General features: G+C 38.8%; 1 protein-coding gene across 1 annotated transcript; it reads right to left on the reverse strand.

Moving 5' to 3' along the window:
- Positions 1 to 88: 88 nt before the first annotated feature.
- Positions 89 to 18,835, reverse strand: LOC133313533 (anaphase-promoting complex subunit 2). Its single transcript, XM_061514922.1, has 17 exons — positions 18,598 to 18,835; positions 18,437 to 18,529; positions 18,105 to 18,327; positions 17,445 to 17,737; positions 17,219 to 17,290; positions 11,780 to 12,024; positions 11,035 to 11,451; positions 10,728 to 10,929; positions 10,273 to 10,387; positions 10,087 to 10,169; positions 5,151 to 5,270; positions 4,913 to 5,001; positions 4,759 to 4,840; positions 4,033 to 4,227; positions 3,483 to 3,551; positions 3,173 to 3,347; positions 89 to 261 (listed from the first exon to the last, which is right to left on the reverse strand). The coding sequence occupies exons 1-16, from the start codon at positions 18,832 to 18,834 to the stop codon at positions 3,225 to 3,227; spliced, it is 2,658 nt and encodes an 885-aa protein (XP_061370906.1). The 5' UTR covers position 18,835; the 3' UTR covers positions 89 to 261; positions 3,173 to 3,224.
- Positions 18,836 to 20,918: the final 2,083 nt, after the last annotated feature.

The raw sequence follows: 20,918 nt of genomic DNA on the forward strand, positions 1-20,918 counted from the left end.
TTAGCATTGTAACTACCATTGCATAACCAAAATCAAATGAAATGAATGACTTGCGAAGAGACAACACAAAGATAGAACAACTTCCCATATTATACCCCGACTTGCGACGTTAAGGATGAAGAAATCCTTATAGAAGAACAACATAAAGATGCCAACAAAAAGTGGAGCTCAAGCTACTGACTACCTTAAAAAGTTTATCTACATTTTGTCCGGAACTGTTCAGTTAATTGCAAAACAGGTAAAAGCTATCCAGTGAACTTTCTGCATGATAATAAATACGTCAGTAAAAGCATGGATAGTTGTTGGTGTTTCAAGGTTGCTGTTGATGTCCTATTTTTTAGGAGTTAATTAGTTGTTTTTTTTAAATTGATTAGTCTTTTGTTTAGGAGTTTGTTTACTGCATTTTACTGTTATTGCTTTGTTAGTTTGTTGTTGATTTTGTGGACCAACAAAATCAGCTGGTTAGTAGCAACCACATGAGCTTAGTTTTGTATTTAAAAACAAGTTCATTAGTCAGAATAAAATAAGCTGTTGCACAATATTGTTTCTGATGTTTGTTTTTCTCATAAAAGATCAACATTGGTATCAGAGCCTTCTTGATCTTAAGGGGCTGTGAGTGACTTGAGAAATTAATGGAGGGAGGATCGAGTGGTTTTTCAGCAATGGCTCCACCAATATTCGATGGAGAAAATTATCAAGCATGGGCAGTGAGAATACAAGCCTATCTAGAGGGTTGCGATTTTTGGGAAGCTGTAGAACAAGATTATGAAGTTGCTCCCCTTCCTGATAATTCAACCATCAATCAGATCAAGTTTCATAAGGAGAGGATAACAAGAAAAGCAAAGGCAAAGTTTTGTTTATATGCTGCTGTCTCACCTGCCATTTTCAGCAGAATTATGGCTTGTGAATCAGCTCAAGCTATTTGGGACTTCCTCAAAGATGAGTATAAAGGAGATGAGAGGATTAGAAGCATGAAGGGGTTGAATCTAATCACACAATTTGAGAGATTGCAGATGAAGGAGTCTGAAACAATTAAGGAGTATTCTGATAAGTTGGTAAATATTGCAAATCAAGCAAGAGCTCTAGGCACTGACCTCTCTGATAATAGGCTAGTGCAAAAGGTTCTTGTCTCCTTGCCCGAAAGGTTTGAAGCAACCATTGCATCTTTGGAGAATACCAAGGATTTGTCTCAAATCAAGTTGGCAGAATTGCTAAGTGCTCTGCAAGCACAAGAGCAGAGAAGGTTAATGAGGCTTGAAGGAAGTACAGAAGGAGCTTTGCAGGCTAAAGAACAGCATAATGTAAGATGGAAGAAAGGAGATGACAGTAGTGGTTCAGAAGCTGCTGCAGGAGAGAACAATGCAATCAACTCTAAGAACAATTGGGGCGGGCATTCCTCATGTAAGCATTGTGGAAAGCAGAATCACCCACACTTCAGATGTTGGAAGAGGCCAGATGTGAAGTGCAGAAAGTGTCATAGGCTTGGACACATTGAAAGGTTCTGCAAAGAAAAAGGAGATCAGCAGCAAGGTGAGGCACATGTTGCAGACCAGCATGAGGCAGATCAATTATTTGCTGCCTCTTGTTTCTCCTCTAGTGCTCCATGTGATAGTTGGCTTGTTGATAGTGGTTGCACAAATCACATGACAAGTGATGAAAAGCTATTTAGAGACCTTGACAAGTCATTGCAGTCAAGAGTGAGAATTGGAAATGGAGAGTATCTAGAAGTGAAAGGTAAAGGGACTGTAGCAATAGAGAGCTATGCTGGAACTAAGCTGGTTTCTGGTGTGATGTACGTGCCTGATATTGATCAGAATTTGCTGAGTGTGGGGCAGTTGGTAGAAAAGGGATTTAAAGTGATATTTGAAGAAGGGAAGTGTTTGATCTTTGACTCAAATGGTCAGGAGCTGTTTAGAATAAAGATGCAACAGAAGAGTTTTTCTCTAAATCCCCTTGAGAAGGAGCAAGCGGCATTCAAGTGTCAGGCTAGTGATTCAGAAATATGGCACAAAAGGTTGGGGCATTTTCATTACAAAGGCTTACTATTCATGCAGAAGAATGAAATGGCAACTGGGTTACCAATCCTGGAGGAGCAGATCACAAGGTGCAAAGCTTGTTTTTTGGGCAAACAGACAAGACTTCCTTTCAAAGAATCCACCTGGAGAGCTACAAAGAAGCTACAACTAACTCATACAGATCTTTGTCCAAGTGAACTGCATATGGTAGCTGCAAAAAGGGTGTTAAGGTACTTGAAAGGTACTCTTTCATATGGAATCAAATTCTGCAGAATTCAGAAGTTTAAGTTGCAAGGGTATTCTGACAGTGACTGGGCTGGATCAGTGGATGATATGAAAAGTACTTCGGGTTATTGTTTTACATTTAGGTCAGCTTGTTTTTCTTGGTGTTCAAAGAAGCTGGAAATAGTGGCCCAATCAACTGCAGAAGCTGAGTTCATTGCAGCTACTGCAGCTGTAAACCAAGCATTATGGTTGAAGAAGCTGATGGATGACCTGCATTTGGAGCAAAAAGAAGGCATAGAAGTAATTGTGGATAATCAAGCTGCTCTAGCTATTTCACAGAATCCAGTATTTCATGGAAGAACAAAGCATTTTAAGATCAAGTATTATTTTTTGAGAGAAGTGCAGAAGGCTGGAGAAGTGAAGCTAATGTACTGCAGTTCAGAAAACCAAATTGCAGATATATTCACCAAGTCATTTCATGTTAGTCGATTTGAATTTCTCAGGGAGAAGCTAGGAGTGTGCAGCACTTGATCCAGGAGGAGAATGTTGGTGTTTCAAGGCTGCTGTTGATGTCCTATTTTTTAGGAGTTAATTAGTTGTTTTTTTTTAAATTGATTAGTCTTTTGTTTAGGAGTTTGTTTACTGCATTTTACTGTTATTGCTTTGTTAGTTTGTTGCTGATTTTGTGGACCAACAAAATCAGCTGGTTAGTGGCAACCACATGAGCTCAGTTTTGTATTTAAAAACAAGTTCATTAGTCAGAATAAAATAAGCTGTTGCACAATATTGTTTCTGATGTTTGTTTTTCTCATAAAAGATCAACAATAGTCATGATCAAATGCTATGAAAGAAATTTGTTCTTAAGGACTAAGAAAAAAAAAATGTAATAATTTCAAGAAATTCAGGTTGCAGAAAACATATCGAAATTTCACCTTTTTGTGCAAAACTTATGATCTAAAGGATGATTTCAACGTCTTAGGCCCACTACTTCTTTAGAAAGTACATTCCATCCCGAAGTTCTAACTTCTCCTCAGAGACTAGACCAGATAAGAAGCTTTGCAGTTGTTGGAGTGACTTGTCATATGGGGGATCGGCAATGCAAAACATCTGCGGTAATAAAATCACGTAATTAATCTAACTGATCATGCTATCTGTTTCCAAACATTTGCCAATGTGTAAAACCATTCTCATTTTTTTTTATATATTTTTTTAGTTGGAGTATAAGTGTAAAACCATCCTTACCTTCAGAGTATTGTGAATTCGATCTAATGCCATGCTACCAAAGTTTGTGAGCATCCCCAGGATAAATTTCTGCCATAAAACAATACCAGTTCGATATCTTTACTCTGATGCATTGCATATTTCCTTATGTTTAAATACTTCAATAAGAATAAATCAGAAACTTGTACAGCCCAAACCATCATCATAGACAAAAATTTATTGAGTACTGGCAAAACTAGGAATAGCATGCTGATGATGATAAAAGACTGGTTTTATTTATTTAGGGAACTTCTATTCTATTCTGGTGTTCCTTCATTCGATAGTTTTCCCTGCCCATGGTGAATGAAAGAAGCACTTTTTGTTGTCAGAGGTCCATTCAGAATTGCTACAGCATATATTACCCACCAAAATTAAGTCACGTACATTACAAGGATTCTCAAGTCTAGGTAGTTAATTTTTTTTTATTATTGATTGTTTACTGATTAAAAATATGAAAGCAAGTCACAGAAATCAACTAATCATTACTAAAATTCAAACATAATAAAGAACTTAATCAGTTTATCTCACATACCTCATATACAGTCATCTCCTTACGAAGTTGATTTTCCACAGAGGCCACAGATCTCTCTTCCTCCTCATCGCCTCCTATAAGTTCCTGAGTACTAACACTAGTTCCTCCGTTCTTACTTGTATCAACCATGTTTTCCATAATGGTGTATACATGGTCAGAGGAATCTGCACCTGGCAACGACTCTGCAATGATCCCCTGTGTACAAAAAGGACAGCCATGAGTAGTTAGTTCCATCTTCATTAATCATTTCTAAACTTTTAAGACTTTTACGGTTATAAACAAAACACCACACCACTCCCCGTTTAACCCGACTAGCGAATGCGGGGAGGAGGCAATCCTTGTACGCAGCCTTACCCTGACATAATTGCAAAGAAGTTGTTTCCTAGATTCGAACCCATAACCTTTTAGTCATGAAAGAACAGCTTTACCACTGCTCCGGTTGGCCCACTTAAGACTTTTACGATTATAAACAAGAAAATTCACAGCTATGAAATTTGTTCTCAATTGAAGAGCAATACATGCCTTTAAAACATTAGAATGATTATATATAAATGAACATCAATGCTAAAGTAAAATAATTGGAATTTTTATGATGTTTGCTAACTCAATGAAAGAGATAATAATATTTGACTACACAAACTAAATATTATCATGCTACAAAATATGTGTTTACTGAAACCTAAAAAAGCACCAAGAAAATCTGTAGAAGTGGCCTATCAGACCAACCTTGCTTATCCAGAAATTGATTCTTCGATTCAATACATCCACAGGCATCCCAAGAGCATCTGCAAGGTTTTTAGATGTCCAACTGAAAGCAGAAATACAATATTATTATAAAATCAAACAACAGATAGATTTATGCACAGATTGCTGAGGATACCTCGTTTGATCTTGAAATTTCATAATGATAGATGCATGAACAGGAGCTACTGTGAATTGCACTACCCTATCTTCAAACTGCAACTCCAGCTAAACCATTGGACATGATAACGTTAGGAGAAAATAGAGGTAAAACTGTAAAAGGTGGGAAAGGGACAATATTACTCATATCAAGTTCAAAAAGCTCTCTAAATATCTCCGGACAAGGAGAGATTCCAATAAAACATAGAGCAACTAACCTTAACAGTCCCAAGACTTTTTTTCCACTGCAGCTTACGGGGGGTTTTGATTTCATTAAACCTCTTTGCATAATCAGAGAAGAGCTGATCAACAGGTTCAGGCAGGTTAAACGGCTCATCCTGTATTTCACTTCAAAGTCAACCAGAGAACACAGATAATTTTGCAGGACGGCAAGAGATTGTTAACAAACTATTTTGGTCAAACAATTTATTATACAGAATAGTGTTTCTCCTATCATATGAGATAAAATTATCTCCTGCAATCTAAAATGACATTATTTTAGGGTTTGGGGAAAAAAATAAAAGATGTTTTGAGGATTTTACTTTCTCTTTAGCAATATGAATTTTCTCAAAACACCCTACACTTTTACTCTCTAAACCCCAAAACTACGTCGTTTAGGGGTTGCGATAGATGATTTTATTCTTGACAAAAAAACACAACCCTTTATTATATTGAAAAGGCTAGACTATATTATGATATTGTTCTTGGCATTATGCTTCAAGTTGAGAAAGACTCAAAATAAAAGAGATGAGAAAAGCGAACTGATCTTGCAAATACTAAATTGAACATCACTTTACTAGTTTGAAGAAATTCTCCACGAGTTTACATGAAATAACGCTGAAAGAGAATATCAAGTAACTTTGAAATTGTTTAAGACGCTAGAAAAGACACAAGCAAAATTTACAACCTGATTGGCTCATTTGATTTGAAGTGATTTTACATTTTACTTTTCCTTTTTGAAAGAAAAGTTCATATATTTTTCAACATTCACCTTTTTGCATATGCATAGAGAGCAGTACATTTACATTTTGGAAAAAATAAATTCGCCTCAACATATTGATGACAACAATGAGATATGAGTAATAACAGTGAGAAAATGGGGACAGTAAAAAGAAAGTTTGCTCAAATTTTGGATTAGATTTGCTTAAGATATGGTGAGGATGAATCAGCTAAATCGATTTGGATTTACAAACTACAGTATTCAGGAACATGAAAACGCTAAAATTAGAGAATAAAAAGAGAAAGGAGATCAATTATAATACTTTCCTCTCATATAGAAGTGATTCTTATCAAACAAAAATTATCAGAAAGAAGTGCATAGTTAGGTACTGCTAGACGGTGAAGAGTACATAAAATAGTAAAATAAATAAATAAATAAATAATAATAATAATAATCTAATTGAAGAATATTTATTGATACTTTCTTCAAAGAAGTTGTAATGCTGAACCTAAATATATACACACAAGCTGAGTAGTGAGCACAAGATTTTGTATAATAACATATATAAATTGGTTTTTTTCCTCATTGTCTAAAATTCTAAATAACCAATACTTAAAAGTAAGAAGGTATATTGTATTCAAGATCAAATATTTGAGTGTATCCCTTGGCCACCAAACGAGCTTTGAGGCGATCAACAGTGCCATCAAGACCAACTTTGAGAGTGAAAACCCATCGACAACCGACTACTGACTTTCCGGGAGGAACATGAACAAGATCCCATGTGCCATTAGAGTGAAGTGCTTGCATTTCATCAATCATCACCTGACGCCAACCTGGATGAGATAGTGTTTTACCTGTGGTTTTAGGAATAGAGACAGAGGAAATACTAGAAACAAAAGTAAAATGTGGTGAAGAAAGTCTATCATAACTCAAGAAACTATAAAGTGGATGAGGGTGGCGAGTGGATCGAATACCTTTGCGAAGGGCAATGGGAGTAATCTTTGATGGAGGATCCGGAGGGGAAGATTCGATCGAAGGAGGCGGGGAGTCAATAAGGGTCAAATCCGCTGGAGGCGCAGGCTGACGACACTAACAGGTGAGAAGAGGACGGTCCTCAGGGATGGAGGCAAGGGGTAGTTCCTCCGAGATAGAGTCACCTGCAACTGGTAAAGACAAATCAAGACAAGGAACAGGAAGAACATGATCAACTTGTGTTATCTGATATGGGATAGAATGAAAAGGTTGTTGATCAAGGAAAGTGACATCAGCCGAAACAATATAACGCTTGAGATCAGGAGAGTAGCAACGATACCCCTTTTGAAAACGAGTGTATCCAAGGAAAACACACTTGAAAGCTTTGGATGTTAACTTATCTTTTCCTGGAGTAAGGTCATGACCAAAGCAGGTACATCCAAATACATGTGGAGGTAGAGGATAGGAAGGTGCTCCTGGAAATAAAACACTATGTGGAACTTCATTATTGAGTACGGAAGAGGGCATACGATTGATGAGAAAGCAAGAAGTGATTATAGCATCTGCCCAAAAACGGAGTGGAACGTTCATATGAATTAGTAGGGTACGTGCAGTTTCAACCAGATGTCTATTTTTACGTTCAGCCACTCCATTTTGTTGTGGAGTGTGTGGGCAAGTGGTCTGGTGTAACGTCCCACGTTTCTCCAAAAAATTAGAAAATTCAAGAGACATGTATTCTTTTGCATTATCACTACGCAAAATTTGAAAAACACCAAATTGAGTATTTATTTCAGCACAGTTTTTGATAAATTGAAAATAATTCAGAACGATTTTTCATTAAATAAACCTAAGTACAACGAGAGAAATCATCAATAAAGGTAACAAAATACTGAAACCCAAAACAGACATTGTTCGACTCGGACCCCAAATGTCCGAATGAACAATAGAAAATGGAGCATCAGCTCTTTTATTGACTCGATTAGCAAAGGAAGAGCGAGTGTGCTTTCCATGCTGACAAGACTGACAATTTAAAGACTTAAGACTGGATAAAAAAGGAACCATATGCTGAAGCTTGGAGAGGCTTGGATGACCCAGACAACTGTGAATTAGCTCAGGAGACTCTGTGAGAGAACACGCTACTGGAGAAGGTGGTGCAATCAGATAGTAGAGACCTCGTGACTCAATGCCCGCTCCAATCGTCTTCCCCGTACCCGAATCCTGCATAGAAAAGGATTGTTTAGAGAAGGTAACAGTACATGAAAGAGAATGAATCAACTGGATAACAGAGATTAAATTAAAAGGAATGCCAGGTATATAATAAACAGAGGTCAAGGTTAAAAAAGGAGTTAGGTTGGCTTCCCCAATTCCACGAGCAGGAGCCTTAGTGCTATCAGCAAGAGTAACAGAGGGTAAGTTACTAGAATAAGAAAGTGAAGCGAAAAGATCCTTATTACCACAAAGGTGATGAGTAGCACCTGAGTCTATTATCCAGGGCCCAATAGATGATTGAGAAAGGCAAGCAACATGATTACCAGTGTCTGGAGTAGGATGCTGAGAAGAAACCTTCTTGAGAAGTGCCTCATAGTCGGCACTTGAAAGAGTTACTGATCCAGTAGAAGGTGGTGTAGCATCAGTCTGAGCAAAGTTGGCAGTCGGTGGTTTCAAGTGAGGGTACTTCCTGTAGCAGCGTTCTTCAAAATGTCCAAGATTCTGGCAATAATTGCAACAAGGCCTCTGTCCGCGGCCACCCAGTCCACGGACACGTCCGCGACCGCGTCCACTGTTCCAATTGGAATCATTGGAACGAGAAAAGAATGCAGTGGAATCGGTAGCTGGCACATGTGTGGGAGCTGTTGATTTATCCTTGAGATTCATAAGGCGCTGGAAAGTGTGTGACAGGCTAGGAGTCTCAGCACTGGTTAGAATATTCTCACGAACACTTTCTAACTCTTCGGAGAGACCGGAGTGGGTTACAACCATAAAGAAGCGCTCCACCTGCTTCTTGTACCAACAAAGAACGAATCTTACCAATATAAGTTTCCATTCGAGACTACGGAGATTTGCGCAATTCCATTATCTGAGACACAATTGAATAAAGCTGTTGAATGTCATTGGTGTAAATGTTTTTAGCTTCCTCCCATACCATAGCAGGTCTCAAAGGAGATAAAAATGTCTATAGGTGTCGAATCAATGGACTGCCAAAGGATACTTAGGAGTTGAGCATCAATCTTTTCCCATTCAGATGTCTAACCCGTGGGAGACTTAGTTGTGAGATGTTGACCGTATCCCAGACCAGTAAACCAGATCTTGACTGAGGTAGACCAGGTCTTGTAAGTAGCAGATCCGGTCAGTTTCATCGTTGTAATAGATGGGGTAGTACCAGTAATATTTTTGGATGAACTACCTAAACTCTCCATCACAGAAAAAAAAAAAAACCAAGATGACCAGAATATAAAACCAGAATAAAGAATTGCAAGAAATCAGAATACGAATGAAAACAACAAACGAACGAGACCACAGAACAACGTAAATCACTGATGTATTCTGAACGGACAAGACCCACAATGAATGGAGGACAGATCTGGAAGGAGGGGAGGAAGGCGAGTTTGTCTGTCCTGGAATGGCCGGAAAAGGTGACCGGAACAGTGCTCACGCGCCGGTGAAAGGAGGCACGTGAGCACCACGCGCAGATAGAGCAGCTGCGCGTGTGGGCGCGCCCCACGCGCCGCCGGTGATGGGACTTCCACAGAGATGGTCGCCAGAGGAAGGGGAGCCTGATCGCAGGTGTTCCAGTTGAAACCGTCGCCGGAAAAGTTTTCCGGTGACCGTGAACAGTAGCAGACGGCGGTTCCAGTGGCAAACGGAGGCTGATGTCGTCCTATTCAAGGTTGAGGAGGCTGGTTTCTGACTATTCAAGGTTGAGGATAAGTATTTTGTGATTAATTAAGGGTTAGGGCGAAAAAATGGTTGCCGGTATGATGCACGGCGAGATAGGGGTTTTATGCGGAAGCAAGGTTTCCCAGAATATTAGCTCTGGTACCAACTTAAAAGTGAGAAGGTATATTGTATTCAATTGTGTGTTAATTTAATACAAAGAGTTACAATATATAGAAACCCTAATGGGCTTAAGTGAGAAGCCCAAAATATTTACAGATAGGAAGTAATCTATTCAAATCTAATCAAATTTAACCATATCTAATATTTCCTATTCTAACACCAATAAAAGAATTTTGTCTGCAAACCTGTATTGGAGGCCAGAAATTAGAAGATATGATAGTGGCAGCAATTATATCCATGGATATTTCATTGTCTCCCACCTCAACACCTGAGAGTCACCAAGTTTTTGTTAAAGGACTTAAAGACAAATAATAGTTAAAATTGTCTTTGGCAATGATCACAAACATGGAAAATGTGAACTTGGAAATTACTTGTCTGAGATGGCTGATTTATGGTAGCTTTAATGTTAGTGTTGATTCTCTTTGAGCCAATTAGATCATTGAGCATAATCTCACATTTTTGTAGGCTGCTCTCTCCAAAGTGTATCTGCAGAAACAGAGCATCGAATAAATGTGTAGATAGGAATACTCAAAAAAAAAAAAAAAATCACTCTCCGTAAAACCCGACTAGCGAGTGTGGGGTGGAGGAAATCCTTGTACGCAGCCTTACCCTTGCATAATTGCAAAGAGGCTGTTTCCTGGATTCGAACTCATGACCTTTCAGTCATGAAAAAACAGTTTTACCACTACTCCGGTTCACCCCCTTTAGATAGGAATACTAAAATAAAAAAAATAAAAATGAATACATACAAAATAATAATAATAAAATATAAACTCCATACCCAGTCAAATAAACAGGCATGATGGGTTTTTGTTTGAATAAGTACCTTAAGGAGTTCTAGAGTACGTATCTCTGAGTCAATATCATAATCAGATTTATTTAGAAGTTTCTCAGCAAGCATAGTTCGATATTCATGAACTAATTGATCTTTTGAACCAAGTAGGCCAACAATCATCCCAAGTATGTCAACCTTCCTTTGGCTTCTGCTTCCTTTTAAAGGATCTGCTTCCACAGGGTCAGGTTGCCACCTGCTTGGAAAAGCCCATTTAAAAGATACATCAGTTTTACAATATAGAAGGTAGACCACATCAGAAAGAACAATGATAAACAGCTGATCCAGAATACAAATATACCGTGAGGCATTGATCCATGCTTGCCTATCATCGGTGTTAAAATCATCATCAACACCAACATTCTCTAGAATTTCTTCATCTCTGTTTAACTCTTCAAGAAGACTATCTCCAGGATTTCCAGAGGCACTTGAATTTGCACCAGTCCCATCCGTCAGCATGGTCACTATGCATTTTATGGTATCTCTCCTTCCTCTTAAATAATCCCTTATTGGCTCACCGACTGCCTCAAGGAAAACCCCGGCAGGGTCTATTGTCCTCAGGGCTTTAATAGTTGAAACATATTGGTGTAATATATCATTGGTTGATGCGCCAGCAGTAAGCAAGCGATAACGCAGTGCTGAAATAAATGACTCCACTAGCTTTGAATGTTGCCCAGTGTATTCAAGACACAATTTTAAGTCTTCAATTGCAGGAGAGCTTCAAACATTGGCCGAGAAAGGAAAACAAATGCTCAGAAGTCAGAAGACACGACATAAACAAGTGAGCTATGATCTTGCAAAGAATTAATTTGTTGTGACAGGCCAAATGGAAAACAAATGCTCAAAAGTCAGAAGACATGAAGAACATGTCAAAGCCTAGGACAATCATTATTCTCCTCTGCTATGACAGGAAGCTATAACCACTAAACATGTTTCAGTCAATGCTGTTGACCTTGCCATTCAATTAACTAAGACATAAAAGAGGCTAATTAATTTTCTAATAGAAAACCCAGAAGGAAAGCAAAGAATTATAATCAACAAACTACCTCTCGGGATAATCAACAATTATCTCAAATAACTTGGCTATTCTTAAATCTTGTAGTGTTTCATAAGCAAAATATTCCAGCCGCAACTTCCATCTAACAAGCCCTTCAGAGGGAGTATCAATTCCAGGACAGAATGAAGATGGTTTTAGTGCTAGAGGTGATTTGAGACCTGATGAAGTACTCTCATAACTAACTGAGTCACCAAGATAGAGAAGAAGGGCATGCAGAAACTGGAGGGGAACAGCCTGAATGAATCCAATCACAAGTATTATATGTTAGAATTGTGAAGGCATTTACTTAAGCAGGTATTATACTTTACATAGAATGCACAGTGACTGTCCAATTTTCAGAAGTATATAAAAACTACAAATAAGTTCTTCCCATTAGCAACTTTCAAAGTTGTATGCAGATACTTCTACCCACAAGACTTGGTACATATGATCATTGATATTTTGATACAACATGTAATTTAAGCCCAGGCATTTTATAAAAAATGTGAAAAAAGTCAATTGGCCAAATGAAAGCATCATAAAAAAATTATCTAAAGGAATTCGATACAATAGATGTAAATGAATTTATTATATCTCAAAAAGAAAATCATAGTTTTTGTAAGAATTTAAGATGCATAGGACTAATGAAGTAAAAAATACTAATAATAAAATGTTGAGGGAAACTAGTTGTATGTGATTGGATATTTGGAAATGCTTTGGGGTTTAGTCATCATTTGATCAACCAGTCTCTTTTATCAAATCCCAACTTCTAAAACTGACAGATTGTCACCTGAATGGCAAGAAGTACCAAAAAATTAACTTATTGGAATCTGAGACAAATTCACATTTGTCAATGAGTCAAAATTATGATCAAATAGTACTTGAAATTTAAAAATAAAAGGACAGGCGAAAGAAAAAATTAATATAGTTAATTTAACTTACTTGAATATAAAATAATAGAAGAATAATATATTGTGTATTGATCTGTGTCAGAGTTACAATATATAGAGACCCTAATGGGCTTAAGTGAAAGGCCCAAACCTAATCCTAATACAGTCAGAATACAGTCAGAATATTTACGGATAAGACGAAATCCAATCATATCTAATCATATCTAATCATATCATATCTAATATTCTAACACTCCCCCTCAAGCTGGTGCGTATATATTATGAGCACCAAGCTTGTTACAAATGTATTCAACCCGAGGACCTCTAAGAGCTTTAGTGAAAACATCCGCTAGTTGATCAGAGGAGTTGACGAAAGCAGTCTTGATTTCTCCTGACTAAATCTTTTCTCGAATGAAGTGACAATCAATCTCTATATGTTTGGTCCTCTCATGAAAGACAGGATTAGAGGATATATGTAGCGCAGCTTGATTATCACAAATGAGTGTCATGGGTTGTTTCTGTTCACAAAGATGAAGCTCCTGAATCAACTGCTTTAACCAGACTAACTCACAGGTAGCATTTGCCATTGCACGATACTCAGCTTCTGCACTAGATCGAGCAACAACAGGTTGTTTCTTGCTCTTCCACGAAATTAAGTTTCCTCCAAAGAAGACACAATAGCCAGAAGTAGAGCGCCTGTCCGAGGGTGATCCTGCCCAATCAGCATCTGAATAACCACAAATTTCTGTATTTCCCTGATCTGAATACAACAAACCTTTTCCTGGTGCTCCTTTGATGTATCGGAGGATCCTCACAGCAGCATCCCAATGTGAATCACAAGGGGAATCAAGAAACTGACTAGCCGTACTAACAGCGAAAGAAATATCTGGCCTAGTCACAGTAAGATAGTTGAGCTTCCCAATTAGCCTCCGATAACGTCCAGGATCAGATAACGGCTCCCCCTGTCCGGGCAATAACTTGACATTAGGATCCATAGGTGTATCAACTGGTTTACTCCCCAACATACCAGTTTCTTCTAGGATATCCAGGGCATATTTCCTTTGACAGATAGAAATGCCCTGTCTGGATTGCGCCACCTCAATTCCCAAGAAGTAACACAGCTTCCCAAGGTCCTTTGTTTGAAATGTACTAAACAAATGCTGTTTTAACGACGAATTTCGTCTTGATCACTTCCGGTGAGAATGATGTCGTCAACATAGACTAACAAATAGATACACTTATCAGGAGATGTAATCCTATAAAACACAGAATGGTCAACTTTACTGCGGATTAAGCCAAACGCCTGAACAGCAGAACTGAAGCGACTGAACCATGCTCGAGGAGACTGCTTGAGACCATATAAGGATTTCCGAAGACGACACACCTTTCCAGACTCCCCCTGAGCAACAAAACCAGGTGGTTGCTCCATGTAAACTTCTTCTTGTAAATCACCATGAAGAAAGGCATTTTTGATGTCAAGTTGAAGGAGTGGCCAGTGACGAACAGCAGCAAGGGCAAGAAAGAGGCGGACTGACGCCATCTTAGCGACCGGAGAAAATGTATCGCTATAATCAAGGCCAAAGATTTGAGTAAAACCCTTGGCAACTAAACGTGCCTTGAGACGATCAATATGGCCATCAGGTCCAACTTTCACAGTAAAAACCCAGCGACAACCAACTATAGACTTCTCTGGAGGAGCAGAAACAAGGTCCCAAGTGCCATTGGAATGAAGTGCAGTCATCTCATCAAGCATTGCTTGGCGCCACCCTGGATGGGAAAGTGCTTCACCTGTGGTCTTAGGAATAGAAATAGAAGAAAGACTAGAAACAAAGGTGAAATGAGGTGAAGAAAGACGGTCATAACTCAAAAAGGTATAAAGAGGATAAGGGTTACGAGTAGTACGTGTACCTTTTCTTTGAGCAATGGGAAGAGTCTCTGATGAAGGATCCGGAGGGGAAGAAGCAACAGCAGTGGGCGATGAGTCAGCAAGAGTCGAGTCGACAGGAGGCACAGTTTTGCGACGCTGATAGGTGAGAAGTGGACGGTCCTCAGGTATAGAAGCAATAGGTTGCTCATCTGGAATAGAAGCACCTGCAGCTGGCAAAGACAAGTCAAGAAAAGGGACAGGAAGTACATGATCAACCTGTGACATCTGAGATGGGATAGAATTAAAGGGTTGTTGATCAAGAAAAGTGACATCAGCGGAAACTAAGTAACGCTTAAGGTCGGGAGAATAACAACGATAACCCTTTTGAAGACGAGAATAACCAAGAAAGATACACTGAAAGGCTTTGGATGTTAACTTATCCTTACCAGGAGTGAGATCATGAACAAAACAAGTACAACCAAAGACATGTGGAGTTAGAGGATAAAGAGGAACATCTGGAAGCAATAGATTATGAGGAATGTCATTGTGGAGCACAGATGAAGGCATGCGATTGATGAGAAAACAAGAGATGAGTACAACATCTGCCCAGAAGTGAAGGGGAACCTGCATATGAATAAGAAGGGTACGGGCAGTTTCAATGAGATGTCTGTTTTTACGTTCAGCCACCCCATTTTGTTGTGGAGTGTGAGGACAAGTAGTTTGATGTAAAGTACCTTGTGTGGCCAAGAAATTAGAAAAATCAATAGAAACATATTCCTTAGCATTATCACTACGTAGAATACGAATAGAAACACCAAATTGAGTATGGATCTCAGTAGAAAACTTTTTATAAATGGAAAATAGCTCGGAACGATTTTTCATTAAATAGGTCCAAGTGCAACGGGAAAAATCATCAATAAAGGTAACGAAATACCGAAAACCTAAGACAGACAAGGTACGACTTGGACCCCAGATATCTGAATGAACAAGAGAGAAAGGGGCATCAGCTCGTTTATTGACTCGACTGGCAAAAGAGGAGCGTGTATGCTTCCCTTGTTGACATAACACACAATCTAAAGACTGAAGACCGGACAAAAGAGGAACCATTTTCTGCAACTTTGAAAGACTTGGATGACCAAAGCGACTGTGGATAAATTGTGGAGATTCTGTGAGAGAGCATGCTACTGAAGGACGAGGCACATCCAGATAATAAAGCCCTCGTGACTCACGACCCACTCCAATCATTTTCCCCGTACCCGGATCCTGCACAGAAACAGAATGGTTAGAGAAAGTAATGGTGCAAGTGAGGGAGTGGATCAACTTACTAATAGAAATTAAGTTATAAGGGATGCCAGGAATGTAATAGACAGATGTCAGGGCCAAGGTAGAGGTCGGACGAGCTTGTCCAATCCCACGAACTGGGGCTTTGGTTCCATCCGCAAGGGTAAAAGACGGTAAATGATCAGAATAAGTAAGAGATGTAAAGAGTTCTTTATTACCACAGAGATGATCGGTAGCACCGGAGTCAAATATCCAAGTGCCAAGTGATGTAGAATGAGAAACACAAGCAACAGGATTACCAGTATAAGGCTGAGACTGAGGAGAAGCCTTCCTGAGAGGGGTTTGGAGTGCAGCATAGTCCGAACCTGAACCAAATGATGCATTGTCTGACTGAGCTATATTTGCAACAATAGAAGGAGAGTTAACCTCCGAGAGATCAGGAGATGCTGCTGCCATTTAAAGATAAAATATAAAAACTGCAAACGAAGACAAACGATATCCAATCAAGAAGAACCACGCGTCTAAGGTCAGACCCACAGAGAAACAATCACAGATCCAGAAAGGGGAGGAGAAGGCGAGCTTCTCTGTCCAAGACCGGCCGGAAAAAGCCGCCGGAATAGTGCTCACGCGCCGGCAGAAGGTGGCGCATGAAGCCCACGCGCAGAGAAGACAGGTGGCGCGTGACGGCGCGTGGGAGATGCGTTGCTGACCGGACCACCACAGACCTGGTCGCCGGGAAGAGAGGGTCCTGATCGCGTGAAGTTTGGTCAGAAAAGTCGCCGGAAAAAGTCTCTGGTTGCCTGAACAGTGATTCTGACGGTGGGCGGTGGTTCCGGTGGCCGTCGAAGGTGCTGACGCGTTTGGAAAAATCACTCAGAGGCTGTTTACAGTCCTAGAAGGCTTGCCGGAAGGACGCACAGCAAGAAAGAGGACTCCTAAGCAGTGGGCTTAGGTTTCAAAGCAAAAAACAAGGTTTCTAAGCGGAAGCGAGGGTTCCCAGAACGAAAGAGCTCTGATACCAACTTGAATATAAAATAATAGAAGAATAATATGTTGTGTATTGATCTGTGTCAGAGTTACAATATATAGAGACCCTAATGGGCTTAAGTGAAAGGCCCAAACCTAATCTTAATACAGTCAGAATACAGTCAGAATATTTACGGATAAGACGGAATCCAATCATATCTAATCATATCATATCTAATATTCTAACAAACTTCATGCCACAGTGAGATGTAGTTCTAGGGTAATAATGTTGTTAATTTGTGAATGAAGGATCACCACTAAATAAAGGATTAATGTGGTCTAATGTCAGATATTACGGATTTCGTACTGCATATTACCTTTATCTTTCTTTGCATGCAGGCACGCACAATGAATATACATACACAAACATATATGCACTACAAACCTGTATCCAGTTCTGAATAGATGGTAAAACAGAACTCCTAAAATCATCGCCAGCTACATTATATACTTTTGCCTGTCATTCAGACAAGTGAAAAACAAATGTCATCCAAAGATTAGACTCACATACAGGCACATAATAAGTGCAACAAAAGGGTGAAACCAAAGTTGGCAAAAAGAGATTGAGGAAACTAGAAAAGCCAGACTTTGAATTTCAGAAACATGCTCACCTTTAGAAGTAAAAATATAGCAGAAGCATAAGCGTCTTCGGCCATAGAAGTAAATCCAAGACTTCTAAGATCAAGAACAACTTTTCCAATGTTCTTCACCAGTCTACTGTTTTCTGAGAACCTATTATCGCTATAGCACTCATCAACATCCATGTCACCAACCTTGTTGCATATTTTTACTTTTTCATCTAAATCCATCCCATCCTTATTTTGAGATACATCATCATTAAACTCTCCATCCATGATTGTACTTAACTCCTCCAGTTTTCTTTTAAAATACCAATGCACTATAACTAATGGTAGCAAACGGAAGGGAAAAAAACAAAAAGAAAAGAAATGGTAAGCTCATCAAGAAAAAATATCTGAGAAGAAGATTGATGATGACAGGAACTACAGAAACTATATTTCTAACAAGCAATACTTTCAAACAACTAAAATGTTTTTACAAAGGTCAAAAGACGTCAAGAGCTGAAAATATTGCATTATGAACTGACCTATATTACATCAGAGCGAATGACAGTAAACTTTGATGTAAAATCAGGCATATGGTGAAAACCAAGAGATTTGTCAACAAGATTCTACAATAAAAACAATCAATTTACTTATAGTATGAAATTACAAGCCTTCATTAACATAAAAACCAATAAACTGCTTATGTACCAGGGAAATTCCGAGGAAGTGTAGCCATAAGTACAGAAGAGACAATCCATTGATACTTAGAGGTAAGGTAATTTCTTCCTGCTTCAAAATTATGCCTTTCCTTTGACATCTGATCATTGTAAGATTGTAAAGCATGGACCAACATTAACAGGCACTTCTCCTGATACTGTTTCTCTAAAGTGATTCCTTCCAAAGCATTATATAACACGCTCTGAATCTCATCCTCATCAATCTGTTTAAAGCGTTCATAGCATCAACTCTTGGAGCAAGCACAACCTACTAAACAATCACTATGACCAAAAGAACGTCAATTAAGGTTCGTAAACACTCACATCGAGATCATCGTTCTTGTTCAAACCCACAACATTAGTATAAGGATCAAAGTGCCGCCAAAATCTCGATGCCCCATTTCGTTCAAATGTTTCCTGTGACCAAAAGAATCCATAAAAATTCAAACTTTCCACCATTATTAGCCAAATGAATTTTTGGGTACCTCTAGGGCTCGGAGAAAGTGGTCTCGAACGAGCGAGTCGAGGCCGTGTTTGCAGAGGCCGTGAACGTGAGAAACGAACTCAGCACCAAAAGAGAGGTCGCCGGTACCGCTGAGAAGGGATTGCGTAGCGTTGCAGAAGCCACTGTAGCTGTCGACGATTTCGTTCACAGAATCTTGGGTAAGAGCATCCAAAATCCCTAGGTTGAAGAAAGATGCGGTGGATTCTTCAATGGCCATGGGTGAGTTCAAGTTAGCCATAGGAGTGAGAAAGGAGGGATATTAAACTTCAAAATTTGTTAATCAAGCGTGTCCATGACAACTATTTTATGATCTGATGTTTTTTACGAAAAGAAATAAAAAAAATTTTATGAGAAAAAAATATATATTTAATAGAGAAAAGTTATATTTACTATTTTTTTTATTACCTCTTACTATCAATTAGAGGTGGTAAAGTGGGTGGCCCGACATGTCCTGCCCCACCTCGCCATCAATCCGTCAAAAAATGAGTCAACCCGCCTCGCCCCGCTTTTGAAAGTGGGCTGAAAAACTCAGCCCGCCCTGCCCAGTTTGGCGGGTTGGCCCGCCAGCCCGAGTCTATTTTACACTGACCCATTTTGTTGGCTCTACTATCAAATCTTAACTGCTTTCCGTCAATCTAATGGTTATAATTTATTGAAATTTAATAATTAATTAATAAATGTGATCCAATAAATTATAATCATTAGATTGACGAAAATCACCAGTTAAGATTTGGCAGTAAGAGGTAATAAGTATAACCTCCCCTGTTTTCTTAATAATAGGGATAAGTTATTCTACCTATAATTTTTTTTGCCTACCACCCTAAAATACCGTTCGATCAGAATCATAACTAACATTTATCTTTCTCACTCTTCTTGAGATTTTGATCTAACGATGTTTTAGGATGATAGGCAAAGGTAGACAGAAAAAATGGTAGGTAGATAACTTATCCCTTCATAATATGATATATTTTTATTTCGAGAATGAGAATTGCATTTGATAACACAACAAATAATAGAATCAAAAATCATTCTTATTAAGCATAAAAAGATTTCAGATCTTCACTTTCCTTTTCATATGATGTGGTGGTGGTGGTTGTGGCATGGTGTGATGGTGGTGGCGGCGGCGGCGGTAGTGGGGGCGATGGTGACAGCAGTGGTTGCGGCGATGGTAGTGGCGGTGGCGGTGACCATGACGTGGTGATGATAGTGGTAGTGGTCGCGGTAGTAGTAGTGATGATGACAACAGTGACTGCGGTGATGGTGGTGGCATGATGTTGGTAGTGGTGGTGGTGGTTAGGGCAGTGGCTGCGACAATTGTGGTGGTAATTGGTGACGGTGGAGGTGGTAATAGTGGTGGTGACGGTGGTAGCAGTGGCATTGTGGTGGGTGGTAGTGGTGGTAGTGGTAGTGGCGATGGCATGATGGTAGTGATGGTGGCGGTGGCATTGTGGTGGGTGGTAGTGGTGGTACGACAACGACGAAGATGGTGGCTAAGGTCGTGTCGGGATGGTGATGATGGTAATGGTGGAGAGTGATTGAGAAAGACAAGTGTTTCTCATTTTGTGCCTGAGAACAAAAAAACAAAAAAAAATTGATTCTTTTTTTTGTTCCCCAACACATAAATTGAGTCGGTTCATTCTCGTGAAAAAAAAAAAATTATTTTGTCAAACACTGTTCCTATCTATTTCTGTTCTCAGAAACAAAAATTAAAAAAAAAAACTAATTATGGGAAGGTTGTTATACACACCCTAAGGGGTCATTTGGTAGATGGGAAGTTTTTTTTTATCCGAGAATCACGAATCCCAGAAATATGGTAGAAAAGTGAGTTTTCCAGAAATGTTGCCAAAAAATTGTTTGATAGGCCAAAATATTCACAGGAATGTTAGGTTAATTTTCTTGATGCTATGTTTAGTTGATTGTAAAATATTATTGAAAATGTGAATTGAGGTTAATTATGTCCCAAAAAAATATCAAATATTCTCATCACATGAGATTCTCAAAATACCACTAAATTGGTGGTATTTTAAGATATAATTTTTCTTCATAAACATGAATTCCGAGAATCCGACTTTTTCTGGAAAAAATTTACAATCCTCGTACCAAACATAGGCAAATCAAATTCTCAACCTCACTTTCCAAGAATTTTTTTTAAAAATTATTCTACCAAACACCCCCTTAGACTTTGATGTTTCCCACTAATGTCGTATTCAGGACATGGTGCTTTTTTTTATGAATTTTGCAATATAATATTTTCTTTAAAAACCATTTTTTTCTTACAAACTTTAAAATAATGTTTTTTTG

The sequence above is a fragment of the Gastrolobium bilobum genome, unplaced genomic scaffold (assembly GCF_033153095.1).
Source record: "Gastrolobium bilobum isolate Gb01-03AN ecotype WA unplaced genomic scaffold, APGP_CSIRO_Gbil_v1 utg20048, whole genome shotgun sequence".
NCBI classification, from domain to species: Eukaryota; Viridiplantae; Streptophyta; class Magnoliopsida; order Fabales; family Fabaceae; genus Gastrolobium; species Gastrolobium bilobum.

Excerpts from the sequence above, each read along its gene's own strand:
- LOC133313533 (XM_061514922.1), bottom strand. The coding sequence starts at position 18,834 with ATGGCCATTGAAGAATCCACCGCATCTTTCTTCAACCTAGGGATTTTG. Across the intron at positions 18,530-18,597 it reads ACTTTCTCCGAGCCCTAGAG|GAAACATTTGAACGAAATGG; the intron begins GTACCCAAAAAT and ends TTTTGGTCACAG. Across the intron at positions 17,738-18,104 it reads ACTTCCTCGGAATTTCCCTG|TTATAGTGCATTGGTATTTT; the intron begins GTACATAAGCAG and ends TGCTACCATTAG.